The 21,391-nt window shown below is 39.2% G+C and overlaps 1 protein-coding gene across 1 annotated transcript in view; it reads right to left on the bottom strand.

Annotated features, from left to right (window-relative positions):
• Nucleotides 1–10,710, bottom strand: part of MRPL48 (mitochondrial ribosomal protein L48) — a 62,722-nt gene extending 52,012 nt beyond the window's left edge. Inside the window, exons 1-2 of the mRNA XM_077762271.1 lie at nucleotides 10,576–10,710; nucleotides 1,827–1,940 (exon numbers count right to left, since the gene is read on the bottom strand). Coding sequence (XP_077618397.1) covers nucleotides 1,827–1,940; nucleotides 10,576–10,710 — 249 coding nt within the window. The remainder of the gene's footprint in view (nucleotides 1–1,826; nucleotides 1,941–10,575) is intronic.
• Between the last annotated feature and the right edge of the window lie 10,681 nt (nucleotides 10,711–21,391).

The following is a 21,391-nucleotide window of genomic DNA, read 5'->3' as shown; positions in this document are numbered from 1 at the left end:
CAGAGGTAGAAAATCTTGGCTCCGGTCTCAGCTCTATCATTTAAATGGCTGTTGACCTATAAAAAAATAGCATTCATTCATTCAGACATTCAGTAGAATACTTGAGAACTATTATGTACCAGACATTGTGCCAGTAGCTTGCTGACATTTCCTCATTTGTTGTGCCTGCCAAGATTATCTCATAATATTGTGAAAATCAAATGAAATTATGCAAATGAAAGCAGTATATAAACTGTGGAATAATATCAATATTCCTGCATATATAGTCCTTCACATCTTACAAACTACTCTTATTTATATCATCTTTTATAATCTTTACAACAATGCCATGTGGTGGGCATTATCATCTGCATTCTACAGATATGAAACTGAAGCACAGAGAGGTCAAATAAGCCACCTCAGGTCATATGCCTTGCAAGAGATAGAATGCAAGTCTACTGCAAGTCTCATGGGTTTTCTTTATAAATGTAAAGTATTAACTAACACGTCCAGGCTGAGACAAAGATGGTCACAAGACTGCATGTGATTAGATGCCAAAAGATAACACCGGCTAGTGCAGGCATTTTAGACAAAGTGGTCAGAAAGGTTTAATGGAAAAGATGAGACCTGAGCTGGGTACTGAGGGATGGAGCATTTGGATGGATGGTGAGAAGGTGAGGACACTCCAAGTGAGACTCTCTGGCCAAAGCAGTAGAACACAGCAGAAGAATAAAATCAGTAACAAAGGTGTCTACAAGGTAACAGTGGCATCAGACTTGGAGAGGTCCTATCTGCCCTTGAATCTTAAGGTGATGCCCTAATGACAGATTTCCATGGGCTCTCCTGTAGTACAGAATAGTAGAAAACAGTGTTCCTTGAAAAATTAATTATCCCTCCATTTCTGCAGTCTTCAGAATCTAAAGCAATCGAGCAGGAGCACAGAATCACCAATCTGCCCATCTTTAATAATGGAATTCTGAAGCTTTCTTATTTTTTTTCTATTATCCTCTCATCAGACCTGGCCAAATTCTCACAATTAGGCTGAGGTGAACATCAGTGAGTTATTTCACAAAGCTGTAAGGTCTGCACCATTAAGGAAACAAGCCTAATGACATCCAGGTCCCACCCTTAAGATAACTACTGGTAGATCCATGAACAGGAAAGATCATGCTGATTGGTTCATCATGGAGACTTAATCTCTACAATTAACGTCTAAAATAAAATTTTAACATAAATTGCTAAAAGAAAGGCATCATTCTAAGCAGCATGATATATCTAAAAGAACACAACTGAAATCTGTTCATCTGTTAAAATGGCAAGGAAAAACCAAGGACTGTCTTTACCATGATTTGGACGGTTTTACTGAAGTCATTTAAATAAGGTTTTGGTAAGAAATATTTTAGTTTACTGCCCTTTTCTTATCGTCAAGTAGCCTCACATCCCAATCAGGTCACCAAGTCATAACGGCATACTCAGAAAACACTGTAGAAATTAATTACTTAACACAAAAATAAGATGACCTGCTCAAGGTCGCAGAGATTGTCAGAACCTATCCCAGTTCCGACAATCTGTAAGATTTTTCCACTGTGGGGCTCTTGCGTTTCCAGGCCAATGGGCGGCGAGGGTTGTTAGCGGAGGGGGCGTGGCCCACGGGTAATCGCCGCGGAGTTCGCCCGGAGAGGAGTGGATTGAACACAAGGCGCCGCGGGTACTGCCGGGAGAACCTTGTTTTCTCCAGTGTTTCATACCCGGATGTCTGCAGAGGCGGTGGTAGCCTGGCGGCCACCACCCAGCTCTAGCCTCCCTACCACCTTCGCTGCGCCCAGCGTGCGTGGAACCTACGTTACCTTTCTTAGAGCTGCGTTCATCCTTTGCTGCTGCGGCCGGTAATGTGCAAACTGAAGACCCGCCCAAGCTGCAGCGATCCCCCGGCGTCTGCAAACACTGACGAAACGCCTCGCCTGTGTCCCGTAACAATATCCGACCGAGATTCACTCAATCCCCGCAGCACCTTGGTTCCGGTAGCTTCTGAGACTCAGTAGCTAGAAATCCCTTCAGGACTCTGCCCTAAGTACGGCTTAAGTGTCACCTTCCCTGCAATTTTTCCAGGCAGAATTCATTACCACCTCTGCGTTGTCCCAGTGTTTTGCGCACATTTCTGCTATTTCATCCACCATACAATGTATTAATTAATTGTTACTGTCTCTTTCACGTATTTGTGAGTTCCTCAAGGACTGAGATCCCGAATGATTAATTCATTCCAGTGGCTAGCACAGGACATGAAACTCTGACTTCTAACCTTGATTTAAAAGCTGATTGGCCCTACGCGACTAGTTCTGACATTCAACTGCCTCATAATTAATAATAACTACTTTCTTTTTTATTACTTTTAAAAGAATTTTTAGTGTTTATTGATTTTTGAGAGAGAGAGAGAGAGAAAGAGAGAACAGAGTGTGAGCAGAGGAAGGGCAGAGGAGGGAAACAGAATCCAAAGCAAGTTCCAGACTCTGAGCTGTCAGCACAGAGCCCTACTCAGGGCAGGAACCCCTGAACCGTGAGATCATGACCTGAGCCAGCGCTCAATAGACTGAGCCACCCAGGCACCAGGATAATAATTACTTTCTATTGAGTGACAGTTATGTGCAATGCATCGTGCTCAGAGCACCACTTAATTTATTCCTTACAAGCCAGTTAGTGAAATATTATCACCATTTTTTTTTAGATATTTTATTTATTTCTAGCAGAGAGAGAGAGACAGCGTGAGCAGGGGAGGGTCAGAGAGAGAGAGGGAGTCACAGACTGAAACAGGCTCCAGGCTCTGAGCTGGCAGTCAGCACAGAGCCCGACGCGAGGCTCGAACCCACGAACCGCGAGATCATGACCTAAGCGAAAGTCGGACGCTTAACCGACTAAGCCACCCAGGCGCCCCTATTATCACCATTTTAGATATAAGAATATTCCAAGAGGTTAAGAGACCTCTCCCAAGCTAACCAACTGAAGCAGAGCGGAGTTTCAAACTCAGTCTTCTTATGCAAAGTGTTTTCCCCTCTTACATACGGCTTCTCACATGATATAATAATGACATTGCACATTCATTTATTTACTTTACACACATTAACCATTTACTTAGCATGACAGTGCCAGTACTTTGAATCTTGGGAATACAGAAATGAATAATATTACATGGTCCCTGACCTTAAGTAGCTCAGAGATTTTCATTAACCTAAAAAGCTTCTGTGCAGCAAACAACAGAATGAGGAGACAACCTACAGAATGGGAGACAACATTTGCAAACCATGTATCTGCTAAGGGGTTAAAGTCTAAAGTATACAAGGAATTCAACTCAATAGCACTCAATATTATTTTTTTAAGTTTACTTATTTATTTTGAGAGAAAGTTTGTGTGCACACATGCACGTGCCCGAGCAGGGGAGGGACAGAGAGAGGGGGAGAGAGGGAAAATCCCTATCTGGCTCAGCACTGTCAGGGCACTGCTGGACATGGGGCTTGATCCCACGAACCATGAGCTCATGACCTCAGCTGAAATCAAGAGCCAACACTCAACCAAATGAGCCATCCAGGCACCCCAGTAGTACTCTATTTTAAATGGGCAAAGGTAATTGCTGCAACATGGATGGGCCTAGAGGATATTATGTTAAGTGAAATAAGTCAGAAAGAGAAAGACAATACCATATGTTGTATGTAGAATCTAAAAAAAACCCAAAATAAACAGATTCTTAAATACAGAGAACAAATCAGTGGTCCAGAGGGGAGATGGGGAGGGGTGGGCAAAATAAATGAGGATTAACAGGTACAAACTTAAGTTATAAAATAAGTCATGGAGATGAAAAGTACAGCATAGGGAACATAGTCAATAATATTGTAATAACCTTGTATGGTGACAGATGGTAATTACACTTACCATAGTGACCACTGAATAATATATAGAAGTGTTAAATCAATATATATGTTGTACACTTGAAACTATTATAACATGGTATGTCAATTATAAATCAATAATTTTAAAAATGGGCAAAGGACCTGAATAGACATTTCTCAGAAGATGACACAAAAATGGCCAACAGTAAATGAAAAGATGCTGAACATCACTACCCATCAGGGAAATGCAAGACAAAACCACAATGAGATATTACCTCACACCTGTTAGAATGCCTATTATCAAAAAGACAAAAGCTAAGTTTTGGCAAGGATGTGGAAAAAAGGAAAAAAAGGAAACCCTTGCACACTGTTGGTGGGAATGTAAATTGTTACATATATCCACAATGGAAAACAGTAGAAATAGCAAATATATAATGAAATGTTATACCAGCCTTAAAAAGAAGAAAATCCTGTCACTTGTTACCACACAGATAAAATTGGAAGGCCCCTCCCATGCTCTCTCTCTCAAAATAAATAAATAAACTTTAAAAAAAAAAACAAAAAAAAGAAATGATTGAAGCAGGGCACCTAGGTAGCTCAGTCGGTTAAGCATCTGATTCATTCTTTGAGCTAGGGTCATGATCTTAAGGTTCCTGAGTTTGAGCCCTACCTTAGGCTTTGTGCTGGCAATGCAGAGCCTGCTTGGGGTTTTCTCTTTCTCTCTCTCTGCCCCTCCCTGCTCTCTCTCTCTCAAAACAAACAAACAAACAAACAAACAAACTTTAAGAAAATTATTGGGGCATCTGGGTGGCTCAGTCGGTTAAACCTCCAATTCTTGGTTTATGCTCAGCTCATGATCTTTCAGGTTTGTGAGATCAACCCCCACACTGGGCTATGCATGGTCAGCAAGGAGCCTGCTTGGGATTCTCTTTCTCTCCTCTCCCTCAGCCCCTCCCCCACATTGAGGTCACTCTCTCAACACACTATTTGCCCACTTATATATCTTTCCCACTAGATTGTGAGCATTTTTAAAGGAGTAATTTTTTCACCTCAAAGATTAACAGAGATATTATTGTGTTTATTGTTTTGTACTTTTCAAGCAACTTACATGGACATTATGCAATTTTATCAAAGTTATGATAGGTAAGTTTTCTCACTTTGTAGATAAAAAACCAAAGGGAAGAAGATAGGTGGCTTGCTTAAACTTGAACAACTTGTACATGGCCCAAAACAGGGTAATGACAATATATTTCTTGTTCCTTCTAATGGTCGACTACATTAAAAGCAAACTAGAAGTGCTGAGATGCTCCCATTGCCAACCCTAAATCTCAAACAACACTTGGCAAACTGGCATTTACAGTACACATGAATTCGGGCCACAAGCAACTTTAGTGAGGAACTCACAGTGAGGTCTTTTCCCAGATAAGAATGGAGGCTAAGTGCACTGAAGCACCAACTTCTTTAGCCTTATAAATTTCCCCTCCCCCTCCAGGAGTCTCCATCTCCCAATATTTGTCTACTTTATCTTTTTTTAAGATTTTTTAATGTTTTATTTATTTCTGAGAGAGAGAGAGAGAGACAGCGTGAGCAGGGGAGGGTCAGAGAGAGAGGAAGACACAGAATCTGAAACAGACTCCAGGTTCTGAGCTGGCTGTCGACACAGAAGCTGATGTGCGGCTCGAACCCACGAACTGCAAGATCATGCCCTGAGCCGAAGTCGGACGCTTAACTGACTGAGCCACCCAGGTGCCCCAAGATTTTTTTTAATTTTTAAGCAATCTCTATACCCAGTGTGGGGCAGGAACTCACAACCCAGAGATCAAGAGCCACATGCTCTACCCATTGGGCCAGCCAAGAGACCCAACTTCACCTTATACTTAGTCTTGAACAGTATAGTCTTAAAGGAGTATTCTTCATTTTTCTTTGAATCCCAATAATTTAGCACAGGTCATAGAACATAAAGAGGCTCCAATAAATATTGAATGAAATAATGAATGAAAGAATATTTAAAAGTTCTTAGAGATAATTATGGAGTTTAGATTTCTCCAAGATGTTGCACCACCAAAAAAACACGGAAGAACTTTGCCTTTCTGGCTTTATTTTTACGAGTCAATCTTCTATAAAAGCTTAAAAAAACAAAAGAGAAAACAAAAAAAAAAAAAACCCTGCTCCAGTCCTCAGCACAACCACATCAGAGAAAGTCTTAGGAAAGAAGATAGAATAAAGGGAGGCCCTTTTGAAGAATACGTTTGATCTCAGATTAAACTTCCTTTAAAGTAGTAATTCTATGGTACCTGTTAATGAAAAATTTCTCAAGTTGCCGAATAGCTCTAGTTTATGGCTAAAGTAAAACTATATGCATTAAGCTACCTCCAATTGAGAACTATTTTAGCTTCAGGAGAACTTCTCAGCTTCTATTCTTCGGGATTGTTTTGTACAAAGAAAATCATACAAGAAAAAAAAAAAAAGATAAAAGGCCAGAGGTAAAAGAGAGCTGGTTACCAAAGAAAAGCCAGAAGGGAATGATGCTGACTCACCAGCCTACACTTTAACAGGAATTTTCTGCTTGTGCAGGGCAGGGCCCAGTGAGCAGGAATTACCTAACCCTGGATAAAGGGAGAAAGGATGATGAAAGAGCCTGCAAGAGTGAAGCTTGGGTGCTTAGTGAAATCATAGAAGGCTGTAAGAAGGAAGGGTACAAAGAAACACTTACAAGGCAGCTAGGTGTGCAATCCATTCAGTCTTTGCAGAATCCAAAGACAGGCTCCAGGCTCTGAGCTAGCTGTCAGCACAGAACCCGACACAGAGCTCAACCCATGAACAGTGAGATCATTAACTGAGCTGAAGTTGGACGCTTAACCGACTGAGCCACCCAGGCACCCTATTCTATTTCTCTTTTATCCATATCTCTGAAAACAGTTTTAGAGGTGCCTGGGGTGGCTCAGTCCATTGGACATCTGACTTTGGCTCAGGTCATGAGCTCATGGTTCATGAGTTCAAGCCCCACATTGGGCTCTGTGCTGATAGCTCAGAGCCTGGAGCCTGCTTTGGATTCTGTGTCTCCCTCTCTCTGCCCCTCCTCCACTCACACTCTGTCTCTATCTCTTAAAAATAAATAAAAATTTAAAAAAATAGTTTTATACAGTCTGCATACAATTTGAGGCAATTTTGTTTCCAGTATATTTTGACATAAACATTTCCCTAGTTCATTAAAAACTCATTGCAGGGGCACCTGCCTGGCTCTGTCAGTGGAGCATGGGACTCTTGATCTCAGAGTTGAGTTCAAGTCCCACGTTGGGTGTAGAGATTACTTAAAAATAAAATCCTAAAGGGGAGTCTGGGTGGCTCAGTCAGTTGAGCATCTGACTTTGGCTTAGGCCACGATCTCACAGTTTGTGAGTTCAAGCTCCACATCAGGCCCATCTCTGTCAGCACAGAGCCTGCCTCAGATCCTCTGTCCCACCCTTTCTCTGCCATCCTCTGCTCATTCTCTCTCTTTTAAAAATAAACATTTAAAATAAATAAATAAAATCCAAAAAAATTAAAAATTAAAAACTCATTGCAAATTCACTTTGTAGCTGCATAAGATTCTATTATAAAAATGTATCATTGGGGGTACCTGGTCGGTTAACGTCTAACTTCAGCTCAGGTCATGGTCTTATCATTCATGAGTGGAGACCCACATTGGGCTCTCTGCTGTCAGCACAGAGACTGCTTCAGATCCCCTTCTCTTTATCCCCTCTTCTGCTTGCATTGTCTCACTTAAAATGAATCAATAAACTTAAGAAAAGAAAAAGAAAATGAGTATCTTTAAAAAAAATGTATCCTTGGATCCTAAATTGTTTACTTTCAATACTGCAGATTATTATTATTTATTTAAGTTTATTTATTTATTTTGAGAGAGAGAGAGCACAAACACGCAAACAGAGGCAGAGAGAGAGAGAGAGGGAGAGACAGAATCCCAAGCAGGCTCCATGCTGGCAGAGCCCTATGCAGGACTTGATCCCAGGAACCGTGAGATCATGACCACAGCCAAAATCAAGCGTCCAATGCTTAACCAACTGAGTCACTCAGGTGTCCCAGTATTGCAGATTATACTAAATGTTCATATTTAAGATTACTTTTATATGATAGTTATCATGAAAAGCAGAATTAGTTCTAGATAGATTCATTTTGAGACTTTTGAAAGTATTGCCAAACTTTAGTTCACAGGCACCAAATCCTGTTTTTGCCACATCTTCATAATCATTGAATATTAATATATTTGAAAACTTTCCAAATTTGGTTAAGTAAAAATCTAAATTCTTTGTTAATGTATATTTTGTGAAAGTATATCAAAAATCTTTGTGAATGGGGGTGCCCATTTGCTGCTCTGCTGATAGCACAGAGCCTGCCTGGGATTCTCTCTCTCCCTTCTCTGCTCCTCCCCCACTAGTGCAGGAGCATATACATATACACTTTCTCTCAAAATATATAAATAAACATTTAAAAAACCCTCTAGTTCCAAAACGAGTAAGTCCTAGGGATGTAATGTATAGCCTGGTAACTATAGTTAATAATGCTATCAGTATATTTAAAGTTGCTATGATAGTGTATCTTAAAAGTTCTCATCACATGGGGCGCCTGGGTGGCTTAGTCGGTTGAGTGTTCGACTTTCGCTTAGGTCATGATCTCGCGGTTCGTGGGTTCGAGCGCCCGTCGGGCTCTGTGCTGACTGCCAGCTCAGAGCCTGAAGCCTGTTTCAGAGTCTGTGACTCCCTCTCTCTCTGACCCTCCCCTGCTCACGCTGTCTCTCTCTCTCTCTCTCTCTCCTAGAAATAAAAAAAAAAAAGTTCTCATCACAAGGAAAAAAATTTATAATTATGTGCGGTGATGGATGTTAACTAAACTTACGGTGATCATTTCACAATATATGCATATATTGAATCATTATGTTATATATCTGAAACTAATATAATGTTATTTATCAGTTATATCTCAATAAAATTAAATCTTTGAGAATTGGTAGTTCATAAATTGTGTTTTCTTTTTCGGCTTCTAGTATGGTTGAACCTTTCCCCCATGCTTTGTTATTTAATTGTATTTTCTTTGCGAATTGCCTGTTCATGTCTGTTACCTACTTATCCTTTGGTGTTAATGATTTTTTTCCTGCAATCTCAGCCTTTTATATACACTCTTATATTTTAGGTTCAAGGAAAGACCACCATTCTGGAGATCATGAAAAACTAGGGGTGCCTGGGTGGCTCAGTTGGTTAAGTGTCCATCTTCAGCTCAAGTCATTATCTCATGGTATGTCAATTCAAGCCCCACATCAGGCTCTGGGCTGTCAGTACAGAGCCTGTTTTAGATACTCTGTCTCTTACTTTCTCAAAAATAAATAAACATTAAGAAAAATTACCAATATGTGACATAGAGAAAGTAATTTCTATTGTATACACCTCAAATCTGTACCCAAATATGTATCAAAATCTATAAAAGGAGAGTGATACATTAGTAGCTCTAAGATTGAGGAAAAGGCCAAGTGAATGGGGCTACCCTCCCAAACTCTTATCTTCTTTATCTAGAAGTGGTTCTTTTTTATCCAGTTATACATATAATTCAATAAATATATTCATTGTTATACATATATTCAATAAAAATATGTAAACGTGTGTGTGTGTAAATTCCTAAGTCCTTTCATCTCTAATGGCCATGGATTCCTTTATTCTGCCACAGTAGACTGTAACCAGTTAAAGAACAATTCTGTGGTTGTTATTTTCATTTTATAGATGAAGAAACTAAGGCTCAGTCCAAGTGAATAAATTATTCAAGTCTGGCTAAGAGAAAGCCAGGCCTTCCAACTCTGGATACTCCTACCTTTGGTGAAAGTTTCGATTTGTTTCTTCAGAACCCTTACCACTCTGAGATTTAATGATTCTGAGTTTCTCAAGACTGTAATACTCTAGAACCCCAAGACTATAAAATCTCAGAAGTCTCTAAAATCGAATTTTTGTGGAACAACTTACAAAGGGAAGAAAGATGAATTTGTAGACTAGCCAGCTCTTAGCTATGTCTCCTCTACCTGCCCCACCTCCAATTGGCTATTCAGTTAAAGTTCCAAGTGTTTAAAAAGCCATTGGGGAATGAGTGCCTGGGTGGCTCAGAGCCTGGAGCCTGCTTAGGATTAGGTCTCCCTCTCTTTGCCTCTGCCCGCTCACGCTCTGTCTCTCTCTCTGTCAAAAATAAATAAACATTTTTAAAAACTGAAAAAAGTTCGTTGGGGAAATATGAAAATTACGGCTCATTCATCCATAGAATAGTTTATATTATGCATTAATTAAAATGACAAAGAAAAATACTTAGAACGTAACAAGCCGTAGATAATTTTATGCAGCATTGTTCCAATTGTGTTAAAACACAATTTGAAAAAAAAAAAGCGACAAACTCTAACCTTGATCGATTCTGGTTGATGGAGTAATGTCATTTTTGTTTTATCACAATCTTTTAAATTATGCATATATTTTTATAATCCAGGAAAAAAATATTTTAAGTTAAAAAGCGTCAGGCCACACCTGGAGTCGTCAATTTGTCTCAGAGTTGGCATGTTGAGATAAATCATCTTATAGAAGTGGGAGGGACAGCTGGGCTTTGACTAGGGCGGGCTTTGAAGAGGAGAGTCAATCACTGAATAGGGTGGAGACTGATCAACTCAGCTGGAGTTCAAACCGGAAGCGCTGACGATAGCATCCAACAGGGCAAAATCCGGCAGCAAAAGCTGGGGATAACGTGGCAGCGACAACAGGCGCTCAAGGCCAGCCTGGCCCAAGAAACCGCCGCTGCCCTCCACCGACGCCCTCGCTAGTTCCGGCTCCATGTCTCTCCCCACTGGTCCGCTGAAAACCCTTTGGTTTCCGGGGCCCGCCCCTCTGGGGCCTGAGAGAGGTGGGACGCTCCCTCGCCCACTTCCACAGGGGCAGCCATGCTGAGAGTGGCGGGGTGGAGGAGGGTGGGGCCGTTGGCTCTATCCACCAGTGCTCTACTCTCCCGGTGTTTCTCCGCCGTGCGCTTTGGGAACCCAAAGGAAAAAGTGATCGACCACTTGGGAGCTGGGCGCTCGTATGAAGTGCCCACGTCTCCTGCGCTGCCTCCAGTTCCCCGGAGGCCGGTGGGTTTTAGTTTTCTAGAGATTATGTCATCACAGAAACCTTTCCAAGGTCCTAATGCCCGTCGTTAGATCTCAGAACCATTGAAAATTAGAGATCCTTAGAGATAGGATGACAGTATAATTTATTATCAAAACTAGACAGCTTTCAGAGCGTAAGAGGATACCATTAATAATTAACGATGGGTACAACGGTTATAATTGTGGGTTGTTCTGGGACTTACATAGCCGCCCTTCTTAGAGATTAACTGATTTTAGGACCAGCTCTTTTTTTTTTCCTTAGTTGTGGAAAAATGTAAATAACAAAGTTTTCCATTTTAACTAGTTTTTTAGAAGATTTTATTCTTATGTAATCCCTACACCAAATGTAGGGCTTGAATTCACAACCTAGAGATCGAGAGTTTCATGCGCCACTGACTGAGTCTGCCAGGCATCCCCCATTTTAACCATTTTTATGTGTAAAATACAGTGGCATTAAGTTAATGACGTTCATAATGTTGTGCAATCTTCACTACTATCTATTTATAAAATTTGGCATCACCCTAAAGGGAAATTACCTGTTAGGTGATAACTCCCCATTACCCTCTCCTATTAATCTGTTTTTTGTTTCTTGAATTCACCTATTCTTGGTATTTCCCATGTCATAAATGGAATTAAGCACTTTTGTCCTTTGGGTGTTTGGCTTTTTTTAGCATAATGGTTTCAAGTTTCACCCATGTTGTAGCTCATATAATTGCTTCTTTCTGTTTCATGGCTGAATAATACTGTACTGTATGGATATAGCACAATTTGTTTATTCATTCATCAGTTGATGGGCACTTGAGTTGTTCCTACCTTTTGGCTATTATGAATTCAACTATAAACACTTTCATTCATGTATTTGTCTTTGTGCTTTAAGTACTTTTGAGTATATATGTGGGAGTGGAATTGATGGATCATGTGGTAATTCTATGCTTCAAACTTTTGAGGAACTGCCATGCTGTTTTCTATGGTAGCTGGACCACTTTATATTACCACCAGCAATGTATGAGGGTTCTGATTTTTCCATATCTTCACCAACACTTCTTACTTTCAGATCTTTGTCTTTAGTTTATATGGCTATCCTGGTAGGTGTCAAATATTATCTTATTGTAGTTTTGTTTTGCATTTACCTTATGATCGAGGATGTTGAGCATCTTTTCATGTGCTTATTGGTCATTTTTTATATATTTTCTGAAGAAATTTCCATTCAAGTCCTTTGCCATTAAAAAAATTTTTTTTAAATGTTTTATTTATTTTTGAGAGACAGATAGAGATAGCATGAGCAGGGGAGGATCAAAGAGGGAGGGAGACACAGACTCCAAAGCAAGCTCCAGGCTCTGAGCTAGCTGTCAGCACAGAGCCTGACGTGGGGCTCGAACCCACGAACTGTGAGAACATAACCTGAGCGGAGTTAGACGCTTAACCGACTGAGCCACCCAGGCTCCCCCTTTGCCCATTTTTGAACTGTTGAGTTGTAGGAGTTTTTAAACATTTTTTAAAAATTTATTTATTATTATTATTGAAGTGTATATAGGACTTCTTTATATACTCTGGATATATGATTAGCAAATATTTTCTCCTATTCTGCATATTGTCTTTTTACTCATTTGATGGTGTGTTTTTAATGCACAAAAGTTTTTAATTTTAGTCAAGTCCAGTTTGTCTATTTAGTCTTTTCTTGTCTGTGCTTTTGGTGTCATATTTAAGAAACTATTGCCGGGACGCCTAGGTGGCTCAGTCAGTTGAGCAGTTGAGCATCTGACTTCAGCTCAGGTCATGATCTCATGGTTCGTGGGTTCGAGCCCCACGTTGGGATCTGTGCTGATGGCTAGCTCAGAGCGTAGAGCCTATTTCAGATTCTTTGTCTCCCTCTCTCTCTGACCCTCCCCTGCTCACACTGCCTCTCTCTCTCAGAAATAAGTAAAACATTAAAAAATTAAAAAAAAAAGAAACGATTGCTAAATGCAAGGTCATGTGACCCATCTTATTTACAGATGGAGAAAATTGAAGTGTGTAGGGGGAAAAGCTGGAGCATGCAAGGTCACTGGAAGTTAATAACAACTGGGCCTGAACTCTAGAGTTCTGTTCACAACCAGTGATAAATAAAAGAAAACACACACTTAAAGTCATTGAGTGGAGTTTTGCCTTCAATAATAAAACAATATAATAGATTAGAATCTTCAGAACAACTTTGCTCCTAGTCTAAACAGAGACGGCTGTATATAAAGACCAAAATATGATAGTAGACAACTCTGAGTAGATAATATAGGGGTCAGTATTAAACAAATGAAAGTTGATGTCTTTGAAGAAACAAATAGGATCCTGGCTCACTTCAGGACATAGCATCTATAGAATAGCACTTTACTACATGGCCTGGAATACCAGGATTTTAGAAATCTAAATCTTTCCTGGCTGAGCTACCTGAGGGGCTTCCTACTGAAACCAAAAGCCAAAATGTCAATTTCACTTTAAGTTTTTCACTAGTGTATATTAAAAGAAATTCCCTTCCAAAAGTTGGCGTTTTATTTTTTAAGTTTATTTATTTATTTTCAAGAGAGAGAGAGAGAATGAGAATGAGACTGAGACTGGAGATCTCATGAACTGTTGAGATCATGACCTGAGCAGAAATCAAGAGTCTGATGGGGGTGCCTGGGTGGCTCAGTGGGTTAAGTGTCCAACTTTGGCTCAGGTCATGATCTCACGGTTTGTGGGTTTGAGCCCCGTGTTGCGCTCTGTGCTGACAGCTAGCTCAGAGCCTGGAGGCTGCTTTGGATTCTGTGTCTCCCTCTCTCTCTGACCCTCCCGTGCTCGCTCTCTGTCTCTCTCTCTCTCTCTCTCTCTCTCTCACTCTCTCTCAAATAAATAAAACACTAAAAAAATTAAAGAAAAAAAGTCTGATGTTTGACTGATCACCCAGGTGTTCCCAAAAGTTGTCTTTTTAAAAGTATTGGGCACACATGTCTGGAGTTTAAATTCCTTTTATTCAACAAATATCTACAGACCACTTTACATCTATTAGGTTCTTTATTCTTATATTATCCATTAATTTGTAAAGTACACATTGAGAATTTCTCTTTCTTTGACATTTACATTGTATACTCTTAAAGTTTTTTTAATTTTTTTTTTCCTGAGAGAGAAAGAGAGACAGCATGAGCAGGGGCGGGTCAGAGAGGAAGATACAGAACTGAAACAGGCTCCAGGCTCTGAGCTGGCTGTCAGAACAGAGCCCAATGTGGGGCTTGAACCCACGAACCATGAGATCATGACCTGAGCCGAAGTTGGACACTTAACCCACTGAGCCACCCAGGTGCCCTACATTGTATACTCTTCAGAATTTGAACAAGGCTGGTCCTATCATATATCCAAGTCAGGATGAATGTGGTATATATGTAATACCAATGCTTCCCCATAGCATTCATTTCTGGTCATTTTTAAATAGCATCATTATTTTTCCTTCAAGACTATAAGGTTTGGTAGAAAGAACAATTAATTAGAAATCACAAAGGTAGGAGGGAGGAATTCTCAGGACCCATTCTAATCAAAGTAAGTGGTAATAGTGGTGGGGTCATTGACATATTATGTTGTACTTTTAAAAAGAATATGGAAATTTTTATTTTTGGAACTTAAAAAATAATTTCTGTCCAAAACAGAAGCTGCACTCACCCAGCATTTAATTTTATAAGTGGAGAAATTACCAATAGTAATATTTTCCTCTTTTAAATCTACCAATCTTCCCATCTCTTGGAATCAGCTTTAAAAATAAACAAATCTGAAAGAAAAGTGTGTATAAATATGATTTTTATACCTGCAGAGCATATCTCTTCTCAGGAACATAGAAAGTCATGATAATTCTCTCCTTTGCTCCCTCCCAAATTTTTCTGCAGAGAATTATAGGGAGTATTTTACTCTATCCTCTCTATAAAATGAGACCATTATAGTATAACATGTTTTCTGGTTCAGTCTCTCTGATGACCATGTGGGATCCCTTGGTTTTCAGACTAGAGCAGTTTCACTGCTAAGGAGAGAAGCCCTTAGCTAGTCTGTGTGGCTGCAAAATCTTATTTCTTACTAAAGGTTTGTTAAAAACAAGACAACAGGCCTCAGTGGAGTCACTTATGCTGAGCTCCATGCCACCAAACTGAGGCTTAACTTAGTGTTGGCTCTCCCAAAACTGGAATCTTAAACCAGTCAGTCAGACATTGCCTAATCAGCAGTCGTTGAGTGATCTACCTGATAGACCCTTTCCATCCCTTAAAGGAAAGTGATCTTGCCATAACCAATCCTCTTTTTTGTCTAGTATAACTTCCTTTTCCCCACTCTTTCATTTTGTACAACTCCTCAGAGCTACTTTCTGTCTCCTGGATAGGATGCATCATGGAATAAAGCCATAAGGTCTTTAAAATTTACTCAGTAAAATTTTGTTTTTCAACAGGTAACATAACAGGCAACATAATTAGAGTTGCCAGAATTAGCAAATAAAAATAGGGATGTCCAGTTAAATTTGAATATAAAATTTTAAGTCAAGTTTAATTTGGCATCTTATATTCTATCTGGCAATGCAATCCATAATATACCAATATTGCACATTTATTATTTCAGTGTCTTTATTGAGAGCCACTACAGTAAAACATTGGACTAGGCTTTGCAGGTCAAATGAAGGTAAAATTTGTGTCCTCAAAAATGTACAATTATTGGAAGATATAAATTAGGACACTGAAATTATATATAAGCGAACAAAAACTACACATATAATAATATTTCTACAAAGTGCTGTCAATCTGTGTCTAGTTTGTTTCTTTGAATTTTGAATACTGATCCCTTCCAACCTTTGTATTTATAAGAGCAAGAGAGTACTCCCTCCGTAGTCAAACTTTGTCTTGGAATCAGCATGGCTTTTGCCTGTTCCTTGCTATCAAAGCATGAATATCTGGTAATAAAGAGGACTGATCAATAATTTAATTCTCTATATAGTAAAATGGAAAATTAGAAAACTATACATTTTATAGTTCTTTTTTCATTTAAATTTCAAATGTGCTTTATCTTAATTCATGACTGATATTTAGTCAATAGTAGTTTGTTATACTCACACTTTTGTTTTTCCTTTGGGTAGAAATTTAATGGAATTTAATGATCCCTAAACAAATACTTGAGAAGATGGTGCTTAAAGAAACCTTGTTAAAATCTTTTGGGGGGCATTTCTGTGCTCTCTCTCTCTCAAAAATAATAAACATTAAACATTTTTTAACTTAAAAAATCTTTTTGCTTTTAATATGTACTTTTAAAGTTTATTTATTTTGAGAGAGAGAGCACAAGTGGGGAAAGGGCAAAGAAAGGAGAGAGAGAATCTCAAGCAGGCTCAGTGCAGTCACCACAGAGCATAATGTTGGGCTCCAACTCACCACAAGATTGTGACCTGAGCTGAAACCAAGAGGGGGACACTTAACTGAGCCACCCAGGCACCCCATAACCTTGTTAAAAGTCTTAAAGGGGCATCTGGGTGTCTCAGTTGGTTAAATGTCTGACTTTTGACATCAGCTCAGATCATGATCTCACAGTTGGTTTCATGAAATCAAGCCTTGGGTGGGGTTCTGTGCTGATGGCATGGAGCCTGCTTGAGATTCTCTCTCTCCCTCTCTCTCTCTGCCCCTCCTCAATTCACACGTGTGGGTATGTGTGTATGCTCTCTCTCTCTCTCTCAAAATAAATAAATGAACATGCAAAAAAAAAATATTAGGAAAAAGCAGCGGGAAGCGAGCATCTGGATGATTCAGTAGGTAGAGTGTGACTCAAAAATCGGGGTTGTGAATTTGAGACCCAGGTTGAGTGTAGAGATTACTTGAAAATAAAATCTTGGGGCACCCGAGTGGCTCAATAGGTTAAGCATTGGACTTTGGCTCAGGTCATGATCTCATTGCTCATGAGTTCAAGCCCCACATCAGGCAATTGGGCTCTGTGCTGACTTCTAGGAGCCTGGAGCCTGCTTCAGATTCTGTGTCTCCCTCTTTCTGCCCCTCCCCTGCTTGCATTCAGTTTCTTTCTGTCTCTCTCAAAAAATAAATATTTAAAAATAATAATAAAAAATAGAGGCGTCTTGGTGGCTCAGTTGGTTAAGCATCCAACTTCTGCTCAGGTCACCATCTTACAGTTTGTGAGTTTAAGCCCTGTGTCAGGCTCTGTGCTGACAGCTCAGAGCTTGGAGCCTGCTTTGGATTCTGTGTCTCCCTCTCTCTCCCCCTCCCCACTTGCACTCTCTCTCTCAAAAATAAATAAACATTAAAAAAATAATAATAATAAATAAAATTCTTAAGGGGTGCCTGGGTGACTCAGTCAGTAAGGTGTCAACTCTTGATTTCAGCTCAGGTCATGATCTCACAATTTGTGAGTTTGAGCCCCTCATTGGGCCCTGTGCTGACAGTGAGGAGCCTGGTTGAAATTCTTTCTCTGTCCCTCACCCCCACATGCATGCTTTCTGTCTCTCTCTCATAAATAAAGAAAGCAAGAAACATTTTTAAAAATGTAAAAATAGAATCTTAAAAAAAAGAAATCTTATAACTCCTTGGCAAATGATCAATTGTTTTGAAATGTGAGTGATTTTTTTTAAAATATAATTTATTGTGAAATTGGTTTCCATACAACACTCAGTGCTCTTCCCAAGAAGTGCTCTCTTCAATGCCCATCACCCACTTTCCCCTGAAATATGAGTAATTTAATTCCCTAATTTGTGAGTTTATAAGGAAAATGGGTTAATAGTTCAGATACTAATGTTAAGTTTTCCATAAGATACTATAAAAGGGATGGTATTCCAAGGTGGGAGAGAGTGACATCTCTAATTTTTTTTCATTATTTTTTTCATATCTCTCCTCCAAATGATAATAATTATCTATTGAGGGTTTTTTTTTCCTCTATAGGATAAATGCTCTATAGGCATTACTTACTTTAATTCTTATGGAGAAAACGAGGCTAGAGAGATTAGAGATGTGACCTCATATTTTCAGAGGATACCTGGTGACCTTGTAAACATTGACAACAGAAAGCACAACAGCACACTTTTTTTCTTAGATGAACAGTTTTATTTTTTAGTATTTATTTTTGAGAGAGAGAGAGTGAGTGAACAGGGGAGAGGCACAGAGAGAGGAGACAGATCTGAAGCCAGCTCTGCGAGACCAGACAGAGCTTGACACATGGCATGAACCCACAAGTCATGAGTTCATGACCTGAGCCGAAGTCAGAGGCTCAAACAACTGAGCCACCCAGGATCCCCCTTAGATGAACAGTTTTAAGGCACTCAATTATGAATGGAGAGATTTGGGTTAAATATTAGGAAAAACTTCCTGATACTGAGGAAGTGGAATGAGAGTGGAGAGATTTTTTTCACTATATATGCTGAAAAATCAGTTGCATCATATATGCCTAGAAGCTGATAGAGATGAAAAAGCCCTACAGATACTCTCCTGGCTCGGTAATTCTGGGAAAAGGAGTTTGCCTAGAGGCCAAAGAGGGGAACTTTATCCTCCATGTGTTGCTTTCTTTGTAGCTTCAGCCCCACATCCACTTACTGTGGAAGCTTGTACTAACCAATTTATTTAAATTCCTGCTTCTAAAACAAAAAGTAGTAATTATTTACCTATAATTACTTGGATTCTTACTTCAAATGGAACATGTCTAAAACTAAACTCACTATCTTTCTCTTTTTCTTCATCTGTATGCCTCTTTAGTTGCTACTTTTTTATTTTCTTTCTCTTAAGAGCCAAATTCCTTCAATGAGCCTTCACTTCTTGCTTTTATTACTTAATCTCCCATTTCCTCATGAATCCAAATCTGATTTTTGTCTTTCTCACACAATTGAAACTTCTTTGACTCAGGCCACTGGTGACCTTAAAAAAAAAAAACCCACTTTACTGACATAAAATTTACATACAATAAAAATCACTCATGTTAAGTGTAATCCATTGATTTTTAATCAATTTAAAGACTTGTATTATCATCATCACAATCCAGTTTTAGTACATTAGTACATATGATAAAAATCATTCACGTTGAGTATAATCCATTGATTTTTAGTCAATTTAAAGAATTGTACAATCATCATCACAATCCAATTTTAGTACATTTTTATCACCCCAAAAAGATTCCTGTGCCCATTTGCAGCCATTCACCTTTTTAAAAAATTTTTTTTAATATTTTATTTATTTCTGAGAGAGAGAGACAGCATGAACAGGGGAGGGTCAGAGAGAGAGGGAGACACAGAATCTGAAACAGGCTCCAGGCTCTGAGCTAGCTGTCAGCACAGAGCTCGAAGCAGGGCTCGAACCCATGAACCGTGAGATCATGAACTGAGCTGAAGTTGGACGCTTAACTGACTGAACCACCCAGGCGCCCCAGCCATTTACCTTTTGAGAGCAGATTCAAAGAATGATTTTCAGTCTACAACACATGTTTTTGCTCTGATGCATATGGTACTGCTGACCACATCTTTCCTTTTGCAACTTTCTCTTCCCTTCTTTCTGATCACTACTCTCTCCTGATTTTCCTCCTAACTTTCTGTTATTTCTTCACAGATTACTTTCTCTGACTTTATTTTTTATTTTTAAAGTTTTTAGTTATTTTTGAGAGAGAGAGAGAGACAGAAACAGAAATAGAGAGAGACAGAACATGAGCGAGGGAGGGGCAGAGAGAGAGGGAGATAACAGAATCTGAAGGAGGCTTCAGGCTCTGAACTATCAGCACAGAGCCCCATGTGGGACTCGGAATCATGAACCTGAGCCTAAGTCAGATGCTTAACCGACTGAGCCACCCAGGCGCCTTATTTTTCTCTGCCTTTAAATACTGATATTCAGGAGGGTTCTGTCCTGTTCTATCAGTGTATACTTCACTTAGATAATCACATCCATCCTCATGACTACTATTGGCACCTGTAAAGTGATGACTCCTAAATCTCTATTTCTAGTTCAGACTTGGGTTCTGAGCTCCAGACTAGTATAGTATAGTAGTAAAAAGACTTATCGCCAACAGTGGGTCTTTTCTTGGGCTCTGATTATAATTCAATGTAAATAGAAAACTCATCAAAATAGGACATAAATCCTATCCTTCTTGGAGGAGGAAATTACAATTCACCCATATTTAATTAAGTTTCAAAGTGGTCAATGAAATATGAAATATATATGATCTCTGAAGTCTATAAACTGTAATACACTCTTCTCAGCAGATCTTGTAAATTAGACTTTTAACATAGCTACATCTTTATTACTTACTTTATTCTAACATTTTTTATTTTATTTTATTTTTACATAGCTTTTTCACCAGGAGATTGATATAAACCTAGGAGCAGGGACCAAATCTTTTTCTGCTTTGTCCTTCCAGTAGGAAAACACAGTGCTTGGTACATAGTAGGCAAAAGTGTTTGAAATATAAATAAATGAACAAATGAATGTGTGGGGGATGAGCATACCTGAAACTGAACTGATGTGTTAGTGGAGTGAACATTGGTGGTGGGCTGCCAGATGTCATTTGCAATCTATTTCCCCATCTAACAAAATTACAGTTTTATTACAATAATCTGTCTCCTTCCACAAAGTCATATGCTTTTGTATTTGTCATAGTAATCTCATTTCTCTTGCCAGTGACAGATTTAGGATAGGTATATGAAGACATTCTGGTCAGTGAGCTGTAATACGGAGTCTGCTGGGGGGATTCTGGAGAGATACATCAAGCTGTGTTCTCTCTTTGGACTTTATAGTGTCTAGATGTGTCAACCTGAACTTTGACAGCCATCTTGTCATTATTGGGGAAGCTAGTATCTAAAGAAAAAGTCAATATCCTGAGGAAAGCAGAGCAAAGACAGAAAAACCTGGTCATTGCAGACATCACTAGGCAGAAATTAACCAACTTTGAAGCTTCTCTAGCTTTGAAACTCTTAATGTGATTTGCCCTATTATTTAAGCTGTTTAGAGTTGGATTTTCTTTCAGTTGAAAGATTCTAACTGATAATGTTAGTAAATGAATAACAAAGCAAACAACCTATGCTTTTTTCTCCCCCCCTCTCATCAGACTACAGTGGAGTGTGGACAAAGGGCACATAACAACCCTGTTGTCTGTATTGGAATACAGCTGCAGTGTAGATGTTCTTGCAAGCCTCTTCTGGAAAGACTGTTTATATGCTATATTCTCAGATTTGGGCAACAAAAACAGCAATTTAGGATCTTGCCTTTACTGATGAAAATAATGAGACTTTTCAGCCTGGCTCTAGTACTACCCAATGCTGGCATTTTCAACAGCCTTAATAGTAATAATTTTCAGGAGACTGAAGATATATATAGACACTGGTTATATATGTATGTATATATATATAATTATATATGTCTATATATAAAAG

This window comes from Crocuta crocuta, unplaced genomic scaffold (assembly GCF_008692635.1).
Source record: "Crocuta crocuta isolate KB4526 unplaced genomic scaffold, BGI_CrCroc_1.0 scaffold306, whole genome shotgun sequence".
NCBI lineage: Eukaryota > Metazoa > Chordata > Mammalia > Carnivora > Hyaenidae > Crocuta > Crocuta crocuta.
This window is presented reverse-complemented; position numbering and strand designations above follow the sequence as displayed.